General features: G+C 40.9%; 1 protein-coding gene and 1 pseudogene across 5 annotated transcripts in view; both read left to right on the top strand.

Moving 5' to 3' along the window:
- Positions 1 to 23,588, top strand: part of PXDN (peroxidasin) — a 76,772-nt gene extending 53,184 nt beyond the window's left edge. For 3 of the 5 annotated variants that reach the window (XM_066612375.1, XM_066612376.1, XM_066612377.1), the window contains 10 exons: positions 317 to 473; positions 3,244 to 3,352; positions 4,751 to 4,908; positions 8,618 to 10,121; positions 10,988 to 11,122; positions 13,309 to 13,517; positions 15,580 to 15,700; positions 19,216 to 19,348; positions 21,195 to 21,308; positions 22,611 to 23,588. In XM_066612375.1, coding sequence (XP_066468472.1) covers positions 317 to 473; positions 3,244 to 3,352; positions 4,751 to 4,908; positions 8,618 to 10,121; positions 10,988 to 11,122; positions 13,309 to 13,517; positions 15,580 to 15,700; positions 19,216 to 19,348; positions 21,195 to 21,308; positions 22,611 to 22,736 — 2,766 coding nt within the window. In that variant the 3' untranslated portion in view covers positions 22,737 to 23,588. Of the gene's footprint in view, positions 1 to 316; positions 474 to 3,243; positions 3,353 to 4,750; positions 4,909 to 8,617; positions 10,122 to 10,987; positions 11,123 to 13,301; positions 13,518 to 15,579; positions 15,701 to 19,215; positions 19,349 to 21,194; positions 21,309 to 22,610 lie in introns of those variants that run through there. The other 2 variants (XR_010793576.1, XM_066612379.1) reach the window with 2 other exon arrangements.
- LOC136637501 (5S ribosomal RNA) lies at positions 12,311 to 12,430 on the top strand (annotated as a pseudogene).
- Positions 23,589 to 24,506: the final 918 nt, after the last annotated feature.

Genomic DNA, 24,506 nt, shown 5'->3' on the forward strand with positions numbered 1-24,506 from the left:
AAGGGAGGGGTTCAAAGGAAAGAGGATTGATGGATTGTTAGCCTGCTGCCCTCTCTCTCTCTCTCTCATATTAAGGAGGCTATTGTAAAAGGACTGTTCAGTTTTTAAAACTGATTTTAAAGGGATGCATTTTTCCCCTTCTCCATGGATCAGCACATTCTTTCTCATTTGCAGGGGCCATTCAATGACTCAGTGTTGAGTCAAATCTGTGTATAAAAAATCCATGTATAAATAGGCTGGACCTGTATGAGATTGTGGTATAATCTAACATTTTAACAAAATTATCACAGTATTTTGGCATTCTGATTTGCTGCAGGATGGTGTTCAGGTCACAGAAAGTGGAAAATTTCATGTTAGTCCTGAGGGATTTCTTACTATTCGTGATGTTGGACCAGCAGATGCAGGTCGTTACGAATGTGTTGCACGGAATACTATTGGATATTCATCCGTTAGTATGGTACTAAGTGTAAATGGTAAGATTTCCAAATTACAATGGGTGACTAGAGATTAATTATTTCATGAAAATCCTCATCCACTTTAGAAACTTCCAATATGCAAAAGCTTCCAATTATGAGTATGCAGGGGAAACCCAAGCAAATTCACCGACCAAAGTGGTATGGACCTGCAACCGCAGCCAGTGCTTATTTCACCACTGCCATCATCAACATCCCTGTTTAAGTGTTGCCTGAGGTGATGCCCTAATTTCTCCTCCTGCTCCCATTTCTGGGGGTGGTAGCACACAGACATGCCTCTCTGCTGCCTCCACAGCCTCTTCCACCTTGCCTGCACAGCTTTCAAAGAAGCAGCTGGGTGAGCTAGGGGAGAAGAGTACTGTGCAAAGATCCAAGAGTGCTCCTGTCTCCTCCTCACCTTTTCCTCTGCCATCTCCTGCTTGTTCCTGCGCAGTCACATTCAAACAGACATGTGAGGCAGAGCATGATAGGAGCAGAAGATGACTGTACTCCCAGTGTGCTCTGCCCAGGCTGTTTGTTTGAATTCGGCCAGGGAAGAACAGGTAAAGGTAAGGGAATGAGCAGGCACTCCACTCTACTGTGGCCAGCCAGGCAAGAGGAAAGCAGAGCAATTCTGTGTTGATCTCTCTCATGGAAGGATAGCTATGGTACCCTATTGCTTTTTTTCTCCAGCTGTCTGTGGCTCTCTAGAAAGAGGTGAGCTGTCACTCTCCCGATCCTCCTGTCTCTCTCAGCAAGCAAGTGCACAGCATAGGGTGAAGTGGCTGGGTAGGCAGAGGGAGACAGTAGATAGGTTTGTGGGACATGGCACTCCTTACCAGTTTGCCTCCAACCTGCCACTCAAAGTGGCTATTTCAACCTGCATAATTGGGCCAGCCCAGTGGGGTAACCTTAAATATGACAACTTACATTTGAGTCCCATAAAGTAGACAGTCCCGTAAGGTAGACAGCAAGTTAAGAGTTCTCAACTGCACTAGAGCTGCAATCCTATACGCACTATAATAGCACTTAATAGAACTTACAGTAAGATTGTGCTATTAGTCACTGTTTGTAACATATTGAGATAATAGAGCCCATAGTCCCACTGATACTGACAAATCTTTTCTTGTACAAACAAATAAATATGTTGTCATACATATGTGTTGCATGTAATTTATATAGTTTTCATAATTAAATTTTCACAAATGGAGATTACTAAAAAAAACAAAAAACAAAAGCTTCAAATATTGAACCTATCCCTTAGAGCAGTGGTTCTCAGATGCTTAGCACAGGGATCCAGTTTTTTAGAATGAGAATCTGTCAGGACCCACTGGAAGTGTTGACCAGAAGTGACATCATCAAGCAGGTGATTTAACAATCCTGGGCTGCAATCCTGCCCACTTACCCAGGAGTAAGTCCCATTTACCATCATTGTTAAAAGCATATGTCTGTAACATTTCCCCAGATGCAGTCACCTACCAGGGTAGCATCCAGTCTAATATATAAAAAATAAAATATTGAAATGGTGACCCACCTGAAATGGGCTCGCAACCCACCTAGTGGGTCCAACCCACAGTTTGAGAAACACTGCGTTAGAGGAGTCTTGATCTGAATAATCCCCTGAATAGCTTCATTCTTTTTAGTTACACTTACCAAGTGGCATTTAGTGAAGTTTGCTGTGTGACTTTAAGTTAGAAAGTGCTGAAAGGGTGACATGCTTATAGACTCACCTAGGACTAAGCACAAAAGGGTTTACATCAGAGTAAGCTTGCATAGGATATGGCTGTGCTTTCTCAATGGTGTTCATAATTTACAACTTCATGATTGTATGCACTTGAGGCCAAAATCAGGGTAGGGCATTAATTATAATAATAAATGTTACTATTAGCTTTCCACTTTTCAGTAATTTATGCCCAGTATGGCTGATGATATCTATCATCTTCCATAAAAACCATTTGACCTTTCATCGCTCATTATCTTTTGATCTTCAAACCTCCAGTTAACCTTTGATCTATAAGGCAAGTAAACTTCATACAAACTAGTATGAAAGGAAACGGTAGATGGTGAACTGGTAACGTATTAGTTATTGTAATGAAAATGCAGACTATAGGTGGTAGAAATAAATTAAAAAGATGATTGGAAGATTTCAAGAATATTGAGAGCCATTTCTTTTAGGGAGCACTCATTTTCCTTTGGACAGACTCTTAAATAGTGATAATATGATTTATGGTCTTGCTGAGAACTAAGGGAAAACTTTAAGTGCAATTGGAGGCCAAGTGAATTAGTTTGAAGTTTAGGTTTTGTTGGATTTTGTTTTGAATAGGCTATCATTCGTTCTCTATCCTGCCACTGGAATTTTCTTCAAAGCGATTGCCCAACTTTGGCAGTGCTGGTGAAGGGTGTTAGAGAAAACAAAGTCCAAAATTTCCTTGGTTATGTACAATTCATTCATGAGTCTTTTGGCACATGTGTTTAATTATGTCTCACTGATTAAGCTCTAAGCCACCTTGATAGTACTGTATTATGTATTTTCAGCCATTTTTGCGTTAATTGTACAGTATATTGATAAACTCTTTAATTACAAAAGAACAGAACATTTCCCAGAGCAATTTAAATGTTTTTGTAACATTCCCAAGTATTTTGTAATTGTCAGTTGAAAAAGTAATAAAACTGTCAGAAAAAGTGGTTTTCTTTGTAATACCAAAATGATGCAGTGTCTAGACTTAGCTTATATTGAGTCATTTTGTGTGTGTGTGGAGAACTTTGCAGATTTCCCCTTTTCCTTCTGCAGTTCCTGATGTCAGTCGAAATGGAGATCCGTTTGTAGCAAGCTCAATTGTTGAAGCAATTGCCACTGTTGACAGAGCAATAAACTCAACACGTACACATTTGTTTGACAGGTATTATTGTGCTGTCTGGAGGGTTTTTTTTTTTTTTTTGGCAGTATAGCCTTGTGTTGTAGTATTACTTGTTCATTTTGAAACTGTAGCTTGAGGGGACATGGCAGTTTAGCTGGTGGTATTGAATATGCTTCCCCCTTGTAAATCCTTTATTTACACAGCTACCCCTTGTTCTACAGTTAGTTCAATATGGGCACCCCCTCTCCCCCAGCATCACTGTCTTTTATTCCAGGAGGTGACGTAGTGCAAGATGTTTTTGCTGCTGTGGCATCACCATACCCACAGTCTGCAAACATTTTCACTGGTTGTGTAGACTGGAGAGGTAGCACTGAGGGCTTAAGCACCCTGTACTTGTTAACATTGGAAGTACAGAAATTATGTTTGTGATTCCCTAAATCAAATATCCTAAACACAAATTTTACATGTTCCCATGTAATAATAGGATTGCAACCAATTTAAAATCTCTAAATGGAAACTGACTAGCATTTTTTTTAAAGAGGAACAACTATTCATGTCAGAGTTTAAAATCCACTTGGCTCTTTCACTACAGAGTCAGTTCTCTTCCCTAGCATTTTGAACTGCTTTGTGGGCCATGGTTGAAGTTTTCCTGAGTTTGTGGGATGTGTGGAAGAGATGTTTTCAGAAACAGCTTAGCATTATATATGGAGCTTACCATACAGCCCAGGGCTCTCCAAATCCCAGCCTATTGGCTGGACCTGGGGTTTTGAGAGAGCCTGCCTCCTTGTCCAGACTGGTGCTTACCATTCCGCTGTTTCACCATGTTTCTTTCAAGCTGATCTGGGCACAGGGATGCTGTGGGCAGTCTCATCTATTGCCCAGCATCCCAGAAGGCTGTGCAGCAGGATGTCCAGGCAGGCCAGACTGTCCAGAACATCCCTGTGCCCAGGTCAGCTTGAAAGAAACACGGTGACATAGCGGAACAATAAGCGCTGGTTGGGACGGGGAGGGCTTTTTCAGGACGCAGCAGTCTCTACTTTGGAGACTCTAGTATGGCATTTTGGATCACAACCAAAAACCTGTGTTCGTCACTTGATCATGATGTTGGATTTAATACATTTCAGGCCACAGTAAAGCCTGTTATTGCTAAAATGGGGTTTCCTTTGTTTAGCTATATATGCTTGACAGTCCTTATTCAACATTCAAGTGCAGGTGTCGGCTGATAACATTTTTATGTATTTATTTTGCTTGCAATTTGGAATAAGTTATGAAGGTATGTATAAGTTACCAAGGTATGTATTTATAAATTATGGTACTGTACTTAGATGTTTTAATGCTGCTCATCTGATAGTATATAGTTTTTAGATTAAATCATACCTACCATGTTATGTTTCTTAGTATGTTTATCCTTTTCCTTGCTTTTCCTGTTTTACTTATTAGTCGCCCCCGTTCTCCAAATGATTTGCTAGCTTTATTTCGATACCCAAGAGATCCTTATACTATCGAGCAAGCAAGAGCAGGAGAAATATTTGAAAGGACATTACAGCTGATTCAAGAACATGTGCAAGATGGTTTAATGGTTGACCTAAATGGAACAAGTCAGTATTTTTTCCTTATGCCATCTATGTTTATTGTTGTATGTTTTCTGATATACACAGCTTCTGTTCACTGTGCCTCAAAATGTATTATCAACTTATTTTTATTTTTAGACCATTTTGATCTATAAGTATTGGGACAGGTACTAACTTTTAAAACAAACTAAGAATATATAATTAAATTAACACTAAAACGTGGAAATCAACATGGTGGTATTCACTGTATATAGGTAAAAAGTAGTCACTTTACAGGAAGGTCAATATAGGCCAGGAGTGTCAAACTCATTTCATACGGTGGGCTGAATAGCATTTATGATGCCTGCTCAGCAACTGAGAGCCCAAGGGCCAGATAAAAAGCTTCCGCGGGCCGCATCCAGTCCCCGGCCTTATGTTTGAAACCCCTGATATAGGCTAAATATTAGTTTTTTATCAGCATTTCAGTGATGAAGTCTGATGTTGGGCAGATTTCTTTTTTGTAACATTTTTAAGGAAACGTTGATGGCTAGTTCTTGTAGTTCAACAAAGGCTAGCACTAAAGTTTTTCCAAGTTGGTGAATGGAATCTTTTTAGACCCCTGATGTGAAAGTGTTCCCTACATTGATGTAAACTCTTAATGTGATAACATATTTTGACTTGCCATCATAATTAAGCCTTTGATGTTCACAGTTCTGTATAACTAAATTTGCTTTAATGTTATATAAAGATCAAAACATTTTGGGAAACACAAAAACATTGTGGTCTACGCAGAGGCCACATCTGTATTGGCTTTTTTTTGTAGGACCCCTTTAGAGAAAGCCATAGTTGAAATCATAGCAAATTTCCATTGTTTTTGTGGGGCTAGACATCCCTGTAGTTCTAAGAGATTAGATGTAAAACCACAGTGTGTGAATTTCTCATTTATTAATTCTCTCTCTGAATCAGGGCAATTTAAACTCTTGGACTTGTAGTTTCCACAAAGAGAGAACCAGGCTAGGCCAGTCACTCTGTAGTTATCCCACAAGTAAATGCCACTTCTTTCAGATCTGTAACTCAGCACTATCACACTGTCTTTTTGATATGCCTCCCAGGTAAAGTTATGGGCATTCTAATCCTAATCCATGCTGAAACGGACAGGCTGGCTGACCTGCCCCATATCTAGCGTGGGGTTGGGTCTGGCTGCAGCTCAACCTGGGACAAGGGGAACTGATTCCTCTTACCCTGGGTAACACAGCAGCAGCCCCAATGGGGCTACTTGGTTCTGCGCCACCTGAAAAGGTGATGCAGATCCGAGCAGCCAGGTGCTGGTGCTGGTTCACCCGGGAGTGGAGTTAGGATCTTGCCCAAGTGCTGGATCCTGGCTCCACCCCCCCCCCACTCAACCCCAGGCTGTCCACAGACCCATCCACTGCCCCCTCCCCATCCCGGAACGCCTTCATTCTGCCCTCTTCTGACCCTCTCCAGACCCCCACACCGTTCTGACACGGTCAATGTCAACTCACTTTTCCTCTGGTATAATGATGTTGGAAGTGGCCTCCCAATTCCTGAGACACTTGGGAGGCAACTCCTCCCAACTTCTTATGGCTGGCACAACACCTCCAGGCGGGCACAAGGGCCAGTTGGGATTGTGCTGTTTGACTCATTCAGCAACTCAAAAATGAAACTCATGGAGAAAGATACCATAAATTGTTGGAAAGTCATTGGACTAGGTGTTTTCACTGATCTAAGCTGCTTGTTTAAATGGGATGGAAACATTCTAACATCTTGAAGACTGGTCCAGAATTTCACAACTAAGACATGTTTGGCTTTTAACTTCTTCTGTCCAGCATGTGGTGCTTGATTGAGGATTAGAACTACTCTATTTCCACATTGCCAAGTGCCTGGTTTGTGATGACATTTTTTGGAAACAGCTAATAATTACCCTTGTGGAATAGTTATATTCTCAGTCTGAATGTATCAAGACAATCTAATATAGCATTTGTAAAGCAGTTATTTAGAAATCCCTCCAAGGTATTGTTTTTGGCAGTTATTGCTTGAGACATATTGCAAAGTTTTTGGAAGTTATCTTCAAGTTTTAGGAACACAGAGCAGCTGGGACTTGGCAGAGAGCCAAATGCTGTAGTTAAGTCTACAGTGTGAAAGGAAATACTTTTGCAAAGAATTTTTCTTTTGTTCTAAGTAATTGTGAATTTTATTAAAGCAACCTTAAAACTTCTAAACAGGACTGACTGCACAAGGTCTGAGCGTATTCGTTTTGTGAAGCTGGAACGTTACCAGATTAATTTAGGAACACATGTTTTGCTACATAACTAAGACTGAACAGATAATATATAGAGTCAGTTACCACATTTATGCATATTGAAAATCCATAGCCAGGTCCTGGCTACTTTGACTCTTACAGTTACAAAAAAATATTAAGACTGTGTTGTAAAGTGTATTATTGCAGCCTTACCAAAACAAATGCACTTTAAGCACTGAAGGTGCAGTTTATGCACTTTAAGAATGTTTATGTGTGGAATGCTAACATTTCTTTATTAATTAATTACATCAGTAAAATGAATAATTTTAATGACTGTAAAAATGTAATGGACAGGTTTTCCTGACAAGAATAGAGTCGTGAGAAATATTACTAATGTTGCCTGACAGGTTTTTTTTATGTTGTCTCATCACAACAAGATCCTCAGCTTTGGCTCGTCATAATCTCTTCCTTTTTCGCCACTGTTCCCAGCACCAGCACAAAGATGCTCCAGGTCATGGGGCAGGCTGAAGTTCTGGTTCTTCTGCACGTGTCCCTGCTTTCTCAGTGCATTCGAGTTCTATTCTTATCAGGTGCAAGCTGGTCCTATTCCAACCCCCATTAAGAAAATTTAGATTCATCACCCAAGTCTAAATTTTCAAATTCAGTGTATAGAGTGCCACAAGTTGCACAGCAAATGGGTGTGGATCATCCCTTCACATTTCTTGAAGGCTGAGTGTCACTGCTTAGAGGAGGCCTAGTCCAGCACATGTACCCATGCGTTAAAGATTATGAAATATGAGATTATAAAACATAATTGCATTTGGGATATAAATCCTAGCTCCACATAGGCATCTTCAGTCTGTGTGATGGGAGATCCAGTTTATGCCAGCCCAACCCCTTTTCTAGTATGCTTCTTCTATCCTCTGTTGCCTGATATCAACAAGTTATTTTTTACTTTACATGTAAAGCCAAATGAGTGTAGGCCAGATCTGCATGGTTGTTAATCCTTGAATTTAAGGAGTAAGAATCACGTTTTGTTCATTAGGCATATTTTGCTCTACAGGTGACATCTGACATGTTGAGAGCCGGGCAAACATGTTAGGGAGTAGGGTAGCCTTGATCCACCATCAGGCATAGATTGAGAGCTTCTACATATTTATTTATTTATTAGATTTGTATTCCGCATTTCTCCCCAAAGGGCACTTCATACAGTTGAAATAGTTTTCAAAATTTGCAACGCCCATTATTTATTTATTTATTAGCAGAATTTATTAGCACTCCAGAAAGGAGCACTCAAGGCGGCTGTATAGATTAGAGTTGTATAGTTTTGATAACAATATGCTTCCATTATTAGATGAGTTCTTTATCACAGAAATTAAATTATACCGTGAAGCTAAGTAGCATTCAACTGAAATACAAGATAGTCCTAACATTTAAGACTTTGTTTTCAGTACTTTAAAAGCATTTATTTTTCTCTCTCTTTCTGATCTGTTTCAGGCTATCACTATAATGATCTTGTATCTCCACAGTACTTGAACCTGATAGCTAACCTGTCAGGCTGCACAGCCCACAGGCGTGTGAATAACTGTTCAGATATGTGCTTTCACCAGAAATACAGAACACATGATGGAACGTGCAATAACCTGCAGCATCCAATGTGGGGAGCCTCTCTGACAGCCTTTGAACGCTTGTTAAAGTCAGTCTATGAAAATGGATTTAATTTGCCACGGGGCATAGGAACTAACCGACGTTATAATGGATACACACTCCCAATTCCTCGCTTAGTTTCAACTACTCTGATAGGGACTGAAACAATAACCCCTGATGACCAGTTTAGTCATATGCTGATGCAGTGGGGCCAATTCCTTGATCATGACCTGGACTCCACAGTTGCTGCTCTAAGCGAGGCCAGGTTTTCTGATGGCCAGCACTGCAGTTCGGTTTGTACAAACGATCCTCCGTGTTTCTCCATCATGATCCCACCAAATGATCCACGAGTGAGAAATGGAGCACGGTGCATGTTTTTTGTACGTTCGAGTCCAGTGTGCGGGAGTGGCATGACGTCTCTCCTCATGAATTCTGTTTACCCACGAGAACAGATCAACCAGTTGACTTCCTATATTGATGCATCCAACGTATATGGCAGTTCAGAGCATGAGGCACAAGAAGTCAGAGATCTAGCAAGTCACAAAGGCCTCCTGAGACAGGGAATCGTACAGAGATCTGGAAAGCCTCTTCTTCCATTTGCTACTGGCCCACCAACAGAATGTATGCGAGATGAAAATGAGAGCCCAATTCCTTGCTTCTTAGCTGGGGATCATCGTGCCAATGAACAACTGGGGCTCACAAGTATGCATACTCTGTGGTTTAGAGAACACAACAGAATTGCCACAGAATTGCTAAAACTTAACCCACATTGGGATGGTGACACAATATATCATGAAACACGCAAAATTGTTGGTGCAGAAATGCAGCACATAACATACAGCCACTGGCTACCCAAGATTTTGGGAGAGGTGGGCATGAAGATGCTTGGTGAATATAAAGGCTATGATCCCAATATTAATTCTGGCATAACTAATGAGTTTGCAACTGCTGCTTTTCGGTTTGGTCACACACTGATCAATCCCATATTGTATCGGCTGGATGAGAACTTTGAAACTATCCCACAAGGCCACATCCCTCTTCATAAAGCATTTTTCTCTCCATTTCGGATTGTAAATGAAGGAGGTATTGATCCACTTCTAAGGGGCCTGTTTGGTGTTGCGGGTAAGATGCGTGTGACATCCCAGTTGCTCAATACAGAATTGACAGAGAGACTGTTCTCTATGGCAAGGGCAGTGGCTTTAGATCTGGCTGCAATGAATATTCAAAGAGGCAGAGATCATGGAATCCCACCTTACCATGATTTTAGAGTTTTCTGTAACCTTTCTTCAGCATACACATTTGAAGACTTGAAGAATGAAATTAAGAATCCTAGTATCAGAGATAAACTTCTCAGGTACGTTTCAGACCAAAGTGATCATCTGTAATGATAGAATACTCCTGAAAAGTTTTTTTCAGTAGCTATTAACATCACGATCCAGACTTCCCACATGTTTTTTGATGCACTTCTGGTTTTCCTATGCATATCAGCTTCCCTTTTCATTTCATTGGAGGAACCAGTGTAGTAGTACTTTTTTAGACTGGAGACTTTCAGAGTAGTTTGATTTGGTATGCGGGCTCAGTATTCACAGAAAAAGACAAATATTGCCCTGGACTACAATAAGCCCTTTGTATGAAGCAGCTCTTTGGATCCCAACTTTAATAACCTTACTGGACACACAAGACAGAGAAAATTGCACAGTACCTTTATTTGACCACCTAATGTTTAAAATGTTGGAAATGTCTTATGACCATTCCTACCAAAGGCCGATGACTGTTGGTGACACAAAAGTTGCAAGCAAGTTGCTTCTTGCTTTGAAAACCGGTGCTTTATTGGTAAAATAAGAATATGCTGGGATTGTGCTGGAAACAGCTGACTAATCCTAGTGATGTTGGGCCAATATCTGATTATTCATTGGGGAGGGAGAGGCTGTGCACACGCCCAAAGACACTCTTCACCAGTCTTAAGGTAAAGAAAAAGAGTTATGGGGAAAAGGACTCAGGAGCCCTGGTGCTTAAAATAATTTTTTGGGAAGGTCCTAGTAAGCAGTAAAAAATACTGAACAAGAACATGCAACACAACCAAACCCTTCTCTTCCCACTTCCAATTGTATGAAATTTCAGCTGTAGTTCTTAAATGTGGTATAATCCATATACATATATGGATTATATATATATATCCACAATTTGGTCATCCACAATTGTTTATTTTTTCTGTGATAGATTGTATGGTTCACCACTGAACATAGATTTGTTTCCTGCTCTTATGGTAGAAGATTTAGTTCCTGGGAGCAGACTGGGACCAACACTGATGTGTCTCTTGAGCACACAATTTAAACGTCTGAGAGATGGAGACAGGTAAGTTTGTGGGAAATGAAGTAGTACTTTAATACTGAATTTACAAGTTGTAACTGTAGTGGCTGTATGTCTGCTCTTACCCTTTTTCTTACCCCTCATGAGTGGCAGTTGCCATAATGTGTTAGCATGTGATGAAGAGAAGAGGTGGATAGAAAGATATGGGTAAGTGGAATCCTTAGCATTTATTTAACGGATGGATACAGGTGACTGTCTTCCTCCTCCTCCTGTGAATTGCATCACTTGACCCACCATTCTTTGCCATGTTTCCTTTTTCCTGTGAAAAGCATGCTGCTTCCTGCCTCATACACACAGATGCACATGCACACACTACCCCAGAAGTGCCCAAGGTAGTGTATGTACTACCCCAGGAGTGCCCACTCCCCTGGCCTGTGGGGAGCCTCCAGTCTCCAATGAGCCTCTGGCCCTCCGGAGACTTGCTGGAGCCTGCAGTGGCCCGACATGACTATTCTTAGTGCAACTATTTGACCTCTTGCAGGAGCTGCAGGCCAAGGGCTCCCTCCACTGCTTGCTGTTTCATGTCTGAAGCAGCAGTGGCAGCAAAAGAAAGGCTGGTCTTGCTTTGCACAAGGTCTTTTATTAGACCTTGAGCTATTGCGAGACCTTCATTCCTTCATATAAGTTTCATCTCCAATATATTCATTTAAGTAAGTTTATTCAAATTTTAAATGTAAATTAATTTTTTCCTGGCCCCCAACACAGTGTCAGAGAGATGATGGTGGCCCTCCTGCCTAAAAGTTTGGATACCCCTGCACTATCCTTTTGTTCAACAGGGTAGTACCCCACCAGTATTGCCCTATCTTCCCACAGAAACTGATCTGATTAGCTAGATTATTTTAAAACGTTGTTGTTGGATTTCTATTTGAGAACTCATTTGCTGGAAGAAATGGTAGAGGAGCTAAGAAATTTGCTGCCCCAGACAGTGCATAATCCATCATGGTTAAAATACTATAGACAGAACATTCACATATCCAAATGCAATGCTTTCCCGTGAAGTTAGTTCATGTATTCACCTGGGAATAATCCACACCAAATAACTGAGTACTGGAAATCAAGTGATATGCCTAAAATGTTTGAACCATCTCTGTGAGGGTCTGCAAAGAGGTCAAGTTTTGAACAAATTAAGCAGACCAATTTTAACAGGCAGCAGGCACACCAGTTGTACAAGATACTGACAGCAACTGTTACCCTGCACATGCCCGATCTCATCTGATCTTGGAAGCTAAGCAGGGTCAGGCCTGGTTAGTACTTGGATGGAAGACTGCCTGGGAATACTGGGTGCTGTAGGCTTATACCATAGTCTTTCAAGACTGAAGGTTGCCAACCAACCATTTTTTTTGGTGTGAGGCATCTTTAGAATCCTGCAACTTATTATTCATACTGAAATAAGATTTATTGAATCAGTACATGGCATAGAAGGTGAGGTAAAATGACTCATTATTTTAAAAGTGTGTTTACTGTAAATGATATGCTGAGGGGATATGATTGCCTTCTACAGATATGTCAGGAGAGATAACTCAGTAAAAGGGAAGATATTTGTCAAGGTATGAGCCAATTTGCCATTAAAATAACTAAGTTCTTTTAGTGAATATAACGGTTCAATCCTATTGAGGGCCTACTCATGATCTGCTGCCCTAAGTCCTGAACCAGCATTGTAGAAGCTGCACTGCTGTCATGCACTGTGAGACCACAAGCACAAATAGCTGGAAGCCTCACACATCAGCTAGTGGCTCACTCAGCCTGTACCAAAGCAGATAAGGTGACCGTGGAGGTGGTTCAGGGGAGGATTGGGGCGAGGAATGGGCTGAACTGGGTGGGAGGGGGCGATCTTGGCAGCAGTGGGTCCTATCCCCCTTTTCTTGGCCTGACACATTCCCTGAGGCTCCTTGGATTTATGCCAGCTTAATAATTATTTTAAAATACTATTTTACAAAATATTTTTAATTAGCTCTCCAGGGCCATCTGGTTGCTGTGGCCCCCCACAGCATGTGCAGTGAGCTCTGTTGGCGGTGCTAATGCTATGGGCTGGCAGGGGATAGGATTGGGCTCTAAGATGCATACAAGACATATTTTGCACAAAGAAATTCTCTGTTTGTGCTCTTGATCACAGTGGATTGGAAATGGAGACATTGTCTAAGAATTTATTTTTATTTTATGTGAGACTACAGGTTGTGGCATGAGAACCCCGGTGTTTTTAGTCCAGCTCAGTTGACTCAGATTAAACAGGTGTCCCTTGCCAGAATTCTGTGTGACAATGGTGACAACATCACAAGAGTGCAACATGATGTTTTCAGAGTGGCAGAGTTCCCACATGGATATGGAAGCTGTGATGCAATTCCTAAAGTGGACCTCAGGATGTGGCAAGATTGCTGCGAAGGTATGTGAACTGAATAGACAATACGCAGGGAATGTGTAATATCAAGTTGTCTTTTTAAAATGACCTTTAGAATGTTTTTCAAAAACTTTTCTTATTTGCACATAAATCCTATTGTATGTGGTGTAATGTTGGGCTTGAACTAGGGAGGTCTGGGTTCAAAACCCTACTTAGCCATTAAACTTCTTATTGTCCTCAGGCAAGTCACCATTTTTCAGTCTGACGCCTGTTTCACAAGGCTGTTGTGAAAATGAATATGTAGTTACCCCCATGTAAACCTCTCTGAGAGGATGACAGGAGAGAGAGAGAGAGAGAGATACAGACAAATAATGTTTCTTTGGCATAGTGCATAATTGCCCATATTTAAAAAATGTGCAGATCATATTCATAACATCCTATTCAGTTTTCAAATGTAGCACACTGGCACTCATCAGCTTCCCCCCTGCTCTGCCCTGGCCAAGCTACTCAAAATCCTCACACATTCTTTTTCAGAGAAATCTGTAGGAAGGATGTCACAGAGCATTGGTCAGGGCAGTTTGAAATATAAAGCTTCATTTTTTTTTTCTTATACAGCATTGAGACAAAGCAAAGGTCTGATAGCAAGGAAATGAGCACAAGCGATCAAGGCTGTGTTCACCTTGATCCTTGAAGCCATTCTGGCACCATAACTATTCCCAGGTAGGTATATATAAGATAGCAGCTGGGCAGGCCAATCCTATGATTCCCAGCACCGCAGGTAGCCTGTGGGGCATGGGAAGCAACAGGAGGTCTCCCTGGGGGAAGGGACATTCGTCCCCTTACCCCAAGTAAAGCAGCAGCCCCTACAAGGGGGCTTATCGAGTCTGTGCCCTGCTAGCACTCCACAGGTACCACGAACGTGCCTTATGGCACATTTGCAATATTCACTGCCAGTGGTGCAAGTATACTGCTGGTGCTGAGGCCAATAGAATTGAACTCAAAATCACTACCACGTTTGGAGGACTTTTATGTGTGTGTTTTGAATATTCATAGTTATGTATCTTCTGTTCTGATATAAGAGCTTCCTACATTTTTAAAATCTGAAAATCTTATTAATAACACATAACTAGAGGCAGTCTAAAATGGTTTTATTTTTTCATAGATGCAGGTGTTATCCTAACAAAGAGGACTGAAAGGGGTTTTAGGTGTTTCTATTCCAAATCAATATTTTAATAATATTTTACTCAATTTTAAAGCATTTCTGTCAAAGTGTAATTGATTTTTATCAAGTGTAATTGTATATACAGGTGGTATATATGTGTTATGCCTGTGGCTGTCAGCAGATGTAGCCACAGGAATAAAGCAGGCATAGAACACATCTTACACCTGCACACCTGAAGAGCACAACTACATAGTCAACTACTTGAATTAAACTTACAGGAGCTGAACCTCATGCTGCCAAACACAAACAAATTAGAACATTGCCAAATTAAAACATTAAAGCAACTTGAACCAACAGAATTGCATAGCTTTGAATTGCTATGGAAACAAACTGGTTTTAAAGTGCATGGGAAAAACACACCAGCATAGCAAGAAACTCTTAAAAATTTGCTTATTCATGAGTAAATGTGACCAGGTAGCTCAGTTTTGCTTACCATAGGGTTCAGTACATTTATGTACTTGGAGGAAGTGACTTCCTTCTTGAGTGTTTTTGGGGCCTGCGTTCATTGGATCAGGACAATTTGGATGGCATTGCATTCCTCCCAGCCTGCCCTTTCCAATGGACCAAGGCACGGTTGCCTACTCATGGGTAAATGCACACTATGTCTGTTTTATTTTCCATTGGGCTCCATGCATTTTCCTTCTAAGCATGCTCAGAAGACTCTACAGCCAGTTAAAGCAACAGAGCTCCAAGGGAGTTCAGGGTTAGAAGCACTGGGGACAATCCACAGATGCTCCACAGCCACTTTAATAGGTACATGTCAGTGTTATTTTGTTAATTGAGCAGGATATTTCATTTTATAAACCCAATTTCACTTTATAGTGGTGTTATTTCATTTTTACCATTTTTGACTGCCCCTACACATACCATCCTGTTCCATTTTAGATTGTAGAACCAGAGGACAGTTCAACGCATTTTCTTATCACTTCCGAGGAAGACGTTCTCTTGATTATAGTTTCCGTGAAGACAAGCCGTTAAAGCTCGTGAAGATGTCAAAAACATCGAGGTGAATATTTTACCTAATTGTGATATGGAAATATTATTATAGAGTAAGTTCTGCTAACCTTTAGCACAGAGGTTTTTTTGATGCCTCCATAGCATTCAATTAAGGATCTGTCAGATCCTGGTCCAGGTACCTATTTAGGCGGTGGAGGGGGGGTGTATATTTTCAGAATATGAATTTTAGGAATGTTTCCATATCTTACCAATAAAAAGTTCTCTCGTCTTCTTTAGTTCAGAAATTACATTCCTTACATTTCAAGTGTTTCAAAATTCCTAAGATAAGTGATTTAGAAACGGCTGTTTTTTGGCTGCTGTTTTGTAAGCAAATGTTCAGGATTCGACTTTTTCCTTAACAGTTTTATTTTGGGATAATATTTGGCAAATGCATGGTATTTTGTTTGTTGGCAAACTGCTTTGTGCTTCAGGCTACAGAAAAAGTGAGGCAAAAAATTTTTCATTTATAAATATTTATAAAATATAAACATTTTAGTTAATTACAGTACTAATTTGAGCACACATACTGTTGTTCTGTTATTTATTGCTGCAAAAGTAGAAATGGCACTTCATTAGAAGGCTTGTCTTGATCCAACAGTGAGTTGCCAGTACAGACACTGTATAAAACATTACATTTTTCCCCAGATAGAAGGATGAGAGGAGAGCAATTAATTATGCAATTAAATGCATATGTGCATTTAAGTAAACATATTATAAAGTTGAAGTGTTGTGGCTTCTGTATCCTGGTTCAGTATGGCTATGATGAGTGGAAAAGATGCTTAAAAATTGTTACATCTGATTTGTGAAACTGCATGCAGCTTGAAAACCTGTGATATGATACCATGTTTAGAAAGTAGCCAGTACAAATGTTTACTAGTGTTCCATATTTAAAAAGTTAATCCTCTGATCAAGACATTGGCTGAGTCTTTAATCTCCATTTTGTTTGAGTGAGCCTTTTAATATGTGATGTATTCCAGTGTGGGCCAAAATTTGTGAAAGACAAAATGAAAGTGTATATTGCAGTACCCTGAGGCAACTGTAGACTAGTTTTATAGCTTCCCATTACAACAATTTCCAAGAAACAAGTAAAATATAGGCATATGTCTTGACACTTTTTTTACTTCCATCAGCTACAAAGCAAACAGGTTCTTAATTACTAGTGTGAAATATCATTTAATTCTGTCAATTCTCACTAAAACAGCTATCTTACACCCTGTGTCAGAATGATTTTTTCCCCAAAGTATAATCTGGAGAAGTAGACAACAATACTATGCTAAAGTGGGAGTGTCTGGTACCAGCAGACTGAACCTCTGATCAATTTTGATGACCTTTGTTGCCAAAAGTCTGGATGTCAGGCCACTAAGCCAGCAAAAAATGCCAACCTCTGCACTAGAGGTTTCCACTGAAATTGTTACCATTTGGGGTTTTTCCTACACTTCCTGTACCACTTTATAGCTGCTTTATAGGAAGGGTATTGAGAACATTAGGAAGGGTATTGAGAACAAAACGGCTAATATTATAATGCCGTTGTACAAATCGATGGTAAGGCCACACCTGGAGTATTGTGTCCAGTTCTGGTCGCCGCATCTCAAAAAAGACATAGTGGAAATGGAAAAGGTGCAAAAGAGAGCGACTAAGCTGATTACGGGGCTGGGGCACCTTCCTTATGAGGAAAGGCTACGGCGTTTGGGCCTCTTCAGCCTAGAAAAGAGACGCTTGAGGGGGGACATGATTGAGACATACAAAATTATGCAGGGGATGGACAGAGTGGATAGGGAGATGCTCTTTACACTCTCACATAATACCAGAACCAGGGGACATCCACTAAAATTGAGTGTTGGGCGGGTTAGGACAGACAAAAGAAAATATTTCTTTACTCAGCGCGTGGTCAGTCTGTGGAACTCCTTGCCACAGGATGTGGTGCTGGCGTCTAGCCTAGACGCCTTTAAAAGGGGATTGGACAAGTTTCTGGAGGAAAAATCCATTATGGGGTACAAGCCATGATGTGTATGCGCAACCTCCTGATTTTAGGAATGGGTTAAGTCAGAATGCCAGATGTAGGGGAGAGCACCAGGACGAGGTCTCTTGTTATCTGGTGTGCTCCCTGGGGCATTTGGTGGGCCGCTGTGAGATACAGGAAGCTGGACTAGATGGGCCTATGGCCTGATCCAGTGGGGCTGTTCTTATGTTCTTATGTTCTTATGCTGTTCTGCACACTTTTACTTAGGAGTAAGTCACATTGAACTCAGCAGGGTTTTTGTCTGAGTAGTCCTACATAGGCTTGTGCTGTTAAGCTTATTGTTGCAGATGTGTACAGAGTAAAATACCCAGTTCATTAAGCATTTTAAACTTACTGGCAAGAAGTAATATTCTAGAACTGCCACCGCCACCACATTTTTAGGGCCAACTAAGGTTCCCCGACATAAACACAAACTGTGTGGAAGAACTGCTTTAACGTCAAAGACAACCCTGCTTTCTTCCTTCAAGGCTTGAAGTTCTTCTTGCTAATATAGGCAGGAAGCCCTTGTGTTGCACATGCGTAATCAAGCAATTATATGCAGGTTTTTAGCAAATCTCACAGTAGTTCTCCATTGTATGTAACCATGATAGAACAGAAAAGACGAAGACATGAGACTTGCTCCTGTATGTCATGAGAATGTTGCAGACTTTCATGACTGAACAATACTCCACATCCAGCACTCTACCAGAGACTGGACCATTTTTTCTTTAAAATTCCCTTCATCCAGCAACTCATAAGTAATTTTTAGGCTCTCATATAAATCCTGCAGTGTTGACTGTATTCATTTTGCACAATCTACTTATTAAGAATCCTTATAGAAGCATCCAGTTTTTAAAACCAGCTAGGTGCCATCCTATTGTCCTGTAACCCAATGCCCACTTTTTGGCTAATTAACACCCTCCTTATCTCTAGAAACAACAGCTGCGGTGTGCAAAGAAATGAACAGAGAACTCCTTATCTATAGCAATTAACCAACTTTATTGCTACAAACACTTATTCCCTGCAAGTCCTCTTGTCCAGAGGCTTTCCCTCCCCAAAACTCCATAACTTAGTTGGTAAAGGTCCAAAGCCTCCACTCCAAGTCCAGTCTCTAAAGCACAGTCCAGTCTTCTGCAGCAGAGTCCCTCCTCTGTGTCCTTTCCAGCAGAGTGTCTCCTTCAGCAAGATCCTGGCAGTCTTGTAGCTCTGGGATCAGGGACTGAAACTGCCTGTTATCCTTGTAGACCATTATCCAAATGCAGCTCAGCTGTGAGCTACCTCCTTAGCTTATTCAAATTCCCATCAAGGTTAAATGAAGCCCAGGTGTCCATCAGTCTCCATTGGCCTTGATTGATTACAGCTGTGGAGCCAGCCCTGCCCTACCCAGAGCTGTCAGCCAGCTGTCAAAACATGGAATCGCTGTCAACACCACATCATCCACCGGATGATCTTCTGATCTTCCCTTGCATCTACTCAATTTGTGCTTTACTTGTTATGCTGCATACTGCACTTGTTTTTTCTCATAGTTCTGCAAGAGAGAACACACTTTCTAATAGCACCGTTTCATCTTTCATTGAACGCAAGAAAGCACCTGCAATGAATGACTTCAAAGAGTTTGTTGGAGATATGCAAAAAACTATCACAGACCTCAGAAATCAGGTAAACATTAAAATGTGGAAAATGTTTCTGATAATATCAAATTGCTGAGTTCCTTGTTTATTGTGTGAACTAGTAAATATCATTGGAGGCATCAAGAGTGTAGTCTTACTACAATATGTGCCAGTGCAGGGCCCCTTCTCCACCCCTGCTCCCTACCTGGTCTCCTTGAAAAGCAAATTATGTGGCTTGGGAAATGGCACTGGATGCACTATAATGAGCTGCAGTGGGAAAAGGGAGTATCCAAGAATGATGAGGTGAACCACTAAAAAAGGCATGCTTATGTTATCGGTTGACTTCCCAGTTTCCACATATTCACCCCTCAGCTTCCTATGCCATGTCTCAGTTCCTTGCCAGGGGTCCCAACTCTCATGTGTGGCTTTTTTCGTAGCTCAGAAAACTTCAGGATGAAGGACATGTATTGTGCTGCACTGAATGCCACCCCTTTTTTCTGAATTGCATTTTAATAAAGTGCTTGTTTTAGTCATGTTTACTGCTCAAAGACCTGATTTTTGCATGTTTTAAGAGAATAAGTACTTTTGTGTGATGATGCCAACATTGCAACTTTTTGCTGAGGCAAAAATTATGTCGTTTCACTTTGTCAAGTATTAAACATATAATACTCGGTTCTTAGCTTCTGAGTTGTATCCTAAGTTTTTCCATTCATAGAAGAAGAAGGAGAGAGAGAGAGGTGCACAATTTGCACAAGGAGAGAGAGGTGATTTTCAACAACACCCCCTTCCCTCTGCAGTCCTGAGTATTTGCTCCTGAGTATTTGCTCCTGAGGGTCCCTCAACCCTCAGGATCAAATTTCTTGGGTTGCAGAGAGAAGGGGAGAACAGCAAACAGCACTTCTCCCTTGCACAAACAGCATTTCTTCTGCAAGCATAGAAGACCCAAGGAGGCAAGACTATATGATTAAAAAAACATACATTTCCATCTATAGAATCATTTTTGGATCTAAGCTGAGAAAATGTAAGAACCCTGTTTGTAGTTCAGAACAACATACAGTTATCCCCCACTTTCTGACTGTTCATTTTTTGATGTTTTGCTCTTCCAGTACCTTTCAGTTACACCTGGAAGTCATTCATTGAATGCATGCTCCACACTTTTAACCCCTCTCTGCTGGTCTAATGATTGAAATTGCCCTTCCCATGTTGATTTGCATATGATATTGTGATTCAAACTATTTTGGGGTGTGTGTGTGTGTGTGTGTGTGTGTGTGTGTGTGTGAGTGAGAGAGAGAGAGAGAGAGTGAGTGTGTGTGTGTGTGTGTGTGTGTGTGTGTGTGTGTGTGTGTGTGTGTGTGTGTGAGAGAGAGAGAGAGAGAGAGAGAGAGAGAGAGAGAGAGAGAGCTCAGCAACTTTAGATCCAGGTCTGTTCCTATTCCTGAAGGCATGCAGAAATCTTTGTGTGACAGCAGGAATTTGCAAGATTTAAGGCATTGTCAATTTGCTAGCTAAAAAAAATTGGAAGCAACATTTGTATAAAGACCAGGTTTTGTTTTTCAACCATTTCTGCTTTTCACCTTGGCCTTGCTCCCTAACCTGTCAAATGAGCAGGGAATGCCTGTATTACAGATATTTTTCATTTTCTAATTTGAGAAAATTATGGAGAAGATAGTTTGAGTAAATTCTGTAAAAAAAAAAAAAAACTACAAAAAAACTACAAAAAAAACTAAAAAAATTCTGTAAAAAACTAAAGTTTTCAATAAACTTTAAAATATCCTGTGTGTGCTAGTTTCACTGTAGCCATTACTGCAACATGTTCTTTGTGTTTATGAAAAAAGAATAGGCAGGAAAATATCTTGGTATACTTTTCTAAACAAACTGTCTTATTCTGTCTACAGATAAAGAAACTTGAATCACGGCTCAGTAGAACTGAATGCACTGATGAAAAAGGCAAATCTTATTCCAGTAATGAAACTTGGAAAAAAGACCCATGCACCATGTGTGAATGCAAGGCGAGTAGGCAGAATGTTTGGTTTCATAGCTTAATATGTCCTGTACTGATTTTGCAATGTGCATTTGGAGGAACTCTTTTTATTTGGAAAGTAAATATAATTGCTGTCATAATTTTTGTACTTGCAACTTTAGGGCTGCCATGTGAAAAAGTGATATGTGCATCAGGAGTGAGCTGGGCTTGCAACGAGCTGCTTTGGCTTTAGCTGTTTTCATGGCAGAGACAAACTGCTGTTTTATTGGCTTGCTTGTCTCATCGCTAAAGGTAGCTACTGATAGGACTGCCACAATTCCGTGAGAGTGGAGAACAAAATGGACATGGAATTCAAATGCCTGAGAATCTCAGCTTTCTGCTGCTACTGCTTCTTTTTTTTAAGAAAAGCACTGCCTTATCAGTGTGGAGATATGCTTGAAAATGTGCTTCAGCAATGTCTGCTGGAATCCCAGATGGTGGCTGAATAAGATTTCCAGTAATTAGCAGCAGGGAAACAGTGCACTACGTGACATTTTGCCTCGCTCTACTACTGTAACCCCAGCCTAAATTATCAAAATTAGCAAACCGATTCAGGGTGCAATCCTAACCAACTTTCCAGCACTGACATAGCTGTGCCAATGTGGTGTGCACTGCATCCTGCAGTGGGGAGGCAGTCAAGAGGGTCTCCACAAGCTAAGGGCGTGTTTGTTACCTTACCTTGGGGCTGCATTGCAGTTAGGTCAGTGCTGGAAAGTTGGTTAGAATTGTGCCCTCAGACTCTGCATGTAAAGTCATGGAGTATCACTGTCTGTAGGAACTTCCCTCTTGTGTCCACTGAAATAAAGGGGCAGCCTGTTCATACATGTTCTTTGTGTGTATATTATCACACAAGCAAATATGTTGCTGGGGAGGGGGGTTTGTAGAATGACTGCTGGTGGTGAGCTGTGTGTGCCACCAGAGACCCATTTTATGATAGTGGAACTGTGTTCTGTTGTCATAATCCCCTCCGAGCTCTGGCCCAGTCCTGCATAGAATTGGGCCATAAGTGTTTGATGTTAAGTTTGACAGAAAAGTGCTCCTTTGAAGAATATGTTTTCCTTACTGTTAGATGCAGAGAGGAAAAATTAACTAATTATGACACAGTCCAGCTCCCACTACACTTAATACTGAACTTCTGTAGGTCCAAGATTGCAGGTGGTAGTACCAGGTATTTCCTCAAACCAGGGTACCAGCATGGGAGCAGTTCCTGAATAATGTATATGTTAAAATTCATTGTTTCTTAGGCAGTGTTTATATCCTAAATTGTTGTTGTAATTTTTTCTAAACACAGGTTGGACAAATAACCTGTTATGTAGAATCATGCCCACCAAACGATTGTGCAACGCCTGTGAAACTCAAGGGGGCTTGCTGCCCTGTCTGCTTAAAACAAACTCTTAGCAAAGAAAAGAAGCCATAAGTCTGCTTTGCAATTGTTACATATCAAGTCACTTGGATATCTTCTGATGGCAAATACAGGTAACAGTAGGCTGAAAGCCAACACAGAAAATCAAGACATCACAGGACAGCCTTCAAACGATGATGTAGCAGTGTAAGAAAATACATAATTGCATTTGCTTGCCCACTGAAAAGTGTAAAAGTATTGAAAGGGAATACACAGTGCAGGTCAGGATCATTTTGTGTTAAAAATTCTCAGGTTCAACAAACTAAGAACTGGTGCTACTTTTTAAAGAAGCCTTTGTCAAGTGGTTTGAGACTCACAAACTGGTTTTTATTTCTTCATACACTGGTAGAAAGAAGACAGGTGCCATTGTACTTTGATGAAAAGAAAGCCAAAGAAGGCCACAGTTTTGTTTTTCAAGTATGATATATAGTAACTGGCCAAGTGAGATGCTTAGCCTGCCAGGTGTCTCAAAGCTTGATGGAGCTGGGCTGGGCTGCTCCTGAGAGCAACTAACTCTTTTACTTGAGCAACTAGCCAAGGCACGATGGCAGCCTGTAGCCAAATTTCATGTTCTGTGGTGGTGACACTTCTGCAGGTTGGTGAGGTTGCTTTAATTTTGCAATGGGTTTCATCCACTCCCTGGCAGTATTAAAGTCTTCTCCCGTCCACTGCTCTGCAATGACCCTTCCTTATTTCTTAGCAGAATACATTTGAGATGGTTAGAAATTTGATACCTAAATGTATATCAACTCCCCAACAAAAATTTGACAAATATAAAGAAGAAATGTTCTATCTCTCAAGTCTACAAACTCATGGGAGGGAGGAAGAAGGCATTGGGGAGGCAACAGAGAGAGAGAGAGAGAGAGGGAGGGAGGGAGGGAAGAAATTCTTTCCTGGCCCAGTATTCTTTCCTGCTGCACATCTAAGCTATTGATTTCTCAGTTTTCTAGACCTTCCCTGTCTCAGTTGCAATGTGTGCCCTTTCTTATGAGCCAATACAAACAGTATTCTCTGTCTTCTGCTACATTGGGTGTCTCTGCCCCCAATGAACAGATAGGGGTCTGGAGCCCCAAGAGCACTCTGATGTGGTCTAGAAAACTGCCTAAAACAGCATGAATGCCAAGTGCAAGAGAATGGAAAGAGGATACAGGTATCTTCTTGTCTTCAGTGCTCCCAGAAGCATCTGGTGGGCCACTGTGGGATACAGAAAGCTGAACTGTCTTTGGCCGAATCCAGCAGGGCTCTTCTTATGTAGCAGAGTGTGTTCTGTTTGTTATACAAAAATAGATGTTAATGCTCAGATCAATCTGGAAATCTTTCCTGTCCCCTACTCCCTGAAGCTTGGGCTCTCACTATAGTTAAAGAAATATTGGTTCTCCTCAGAATTTCCTGATAGATCTGGAGCTCAGGACCACTTTCACCTTTCTTACTTTATATGTTCCAGGACCAAGCTCTGCTACTGAACTAGGCTCAGAGACTGAGCCCTGATACAAATTAAGCCTGCTTCTTCTTGTAGGTATTGTTTCAGGTTCTTTCAGGACTTTCTGTGCTAGGCATCCATTGCTCTGCAAATCAGTGAGTAACCAGGAGAAGAAATGTACAAGGACGCTGATATTACATGGCTCATTCCTACAAGATACTAAATCTAGCTTTGACAATTGAAACACATGATTATAGTTGTAAACATTTAGTCATCAGTGGCAAAACTGAAGTGTGTAATAATTGGATAATGCTGAAATGCAGAATCAGGAGTGCTTTTGTATTGTTTATAGAAGATGTCTTTGC

The sequence above is a fragment of the Tiliqua scincoides genome, chromosome 1, assembly GCF_035046505.1.
Source record: "Tiliqua scincoides isolate rTilSci1 chromosome 1, rTilSci1.hap2, whole genome shotgun sequence".
Lineage (NCBI taxonomy): Eukaryota > Metazoa > Chordata > Lepidosauria > Squamata > Scincidae > Tiliqua > Tiliqua scincoides.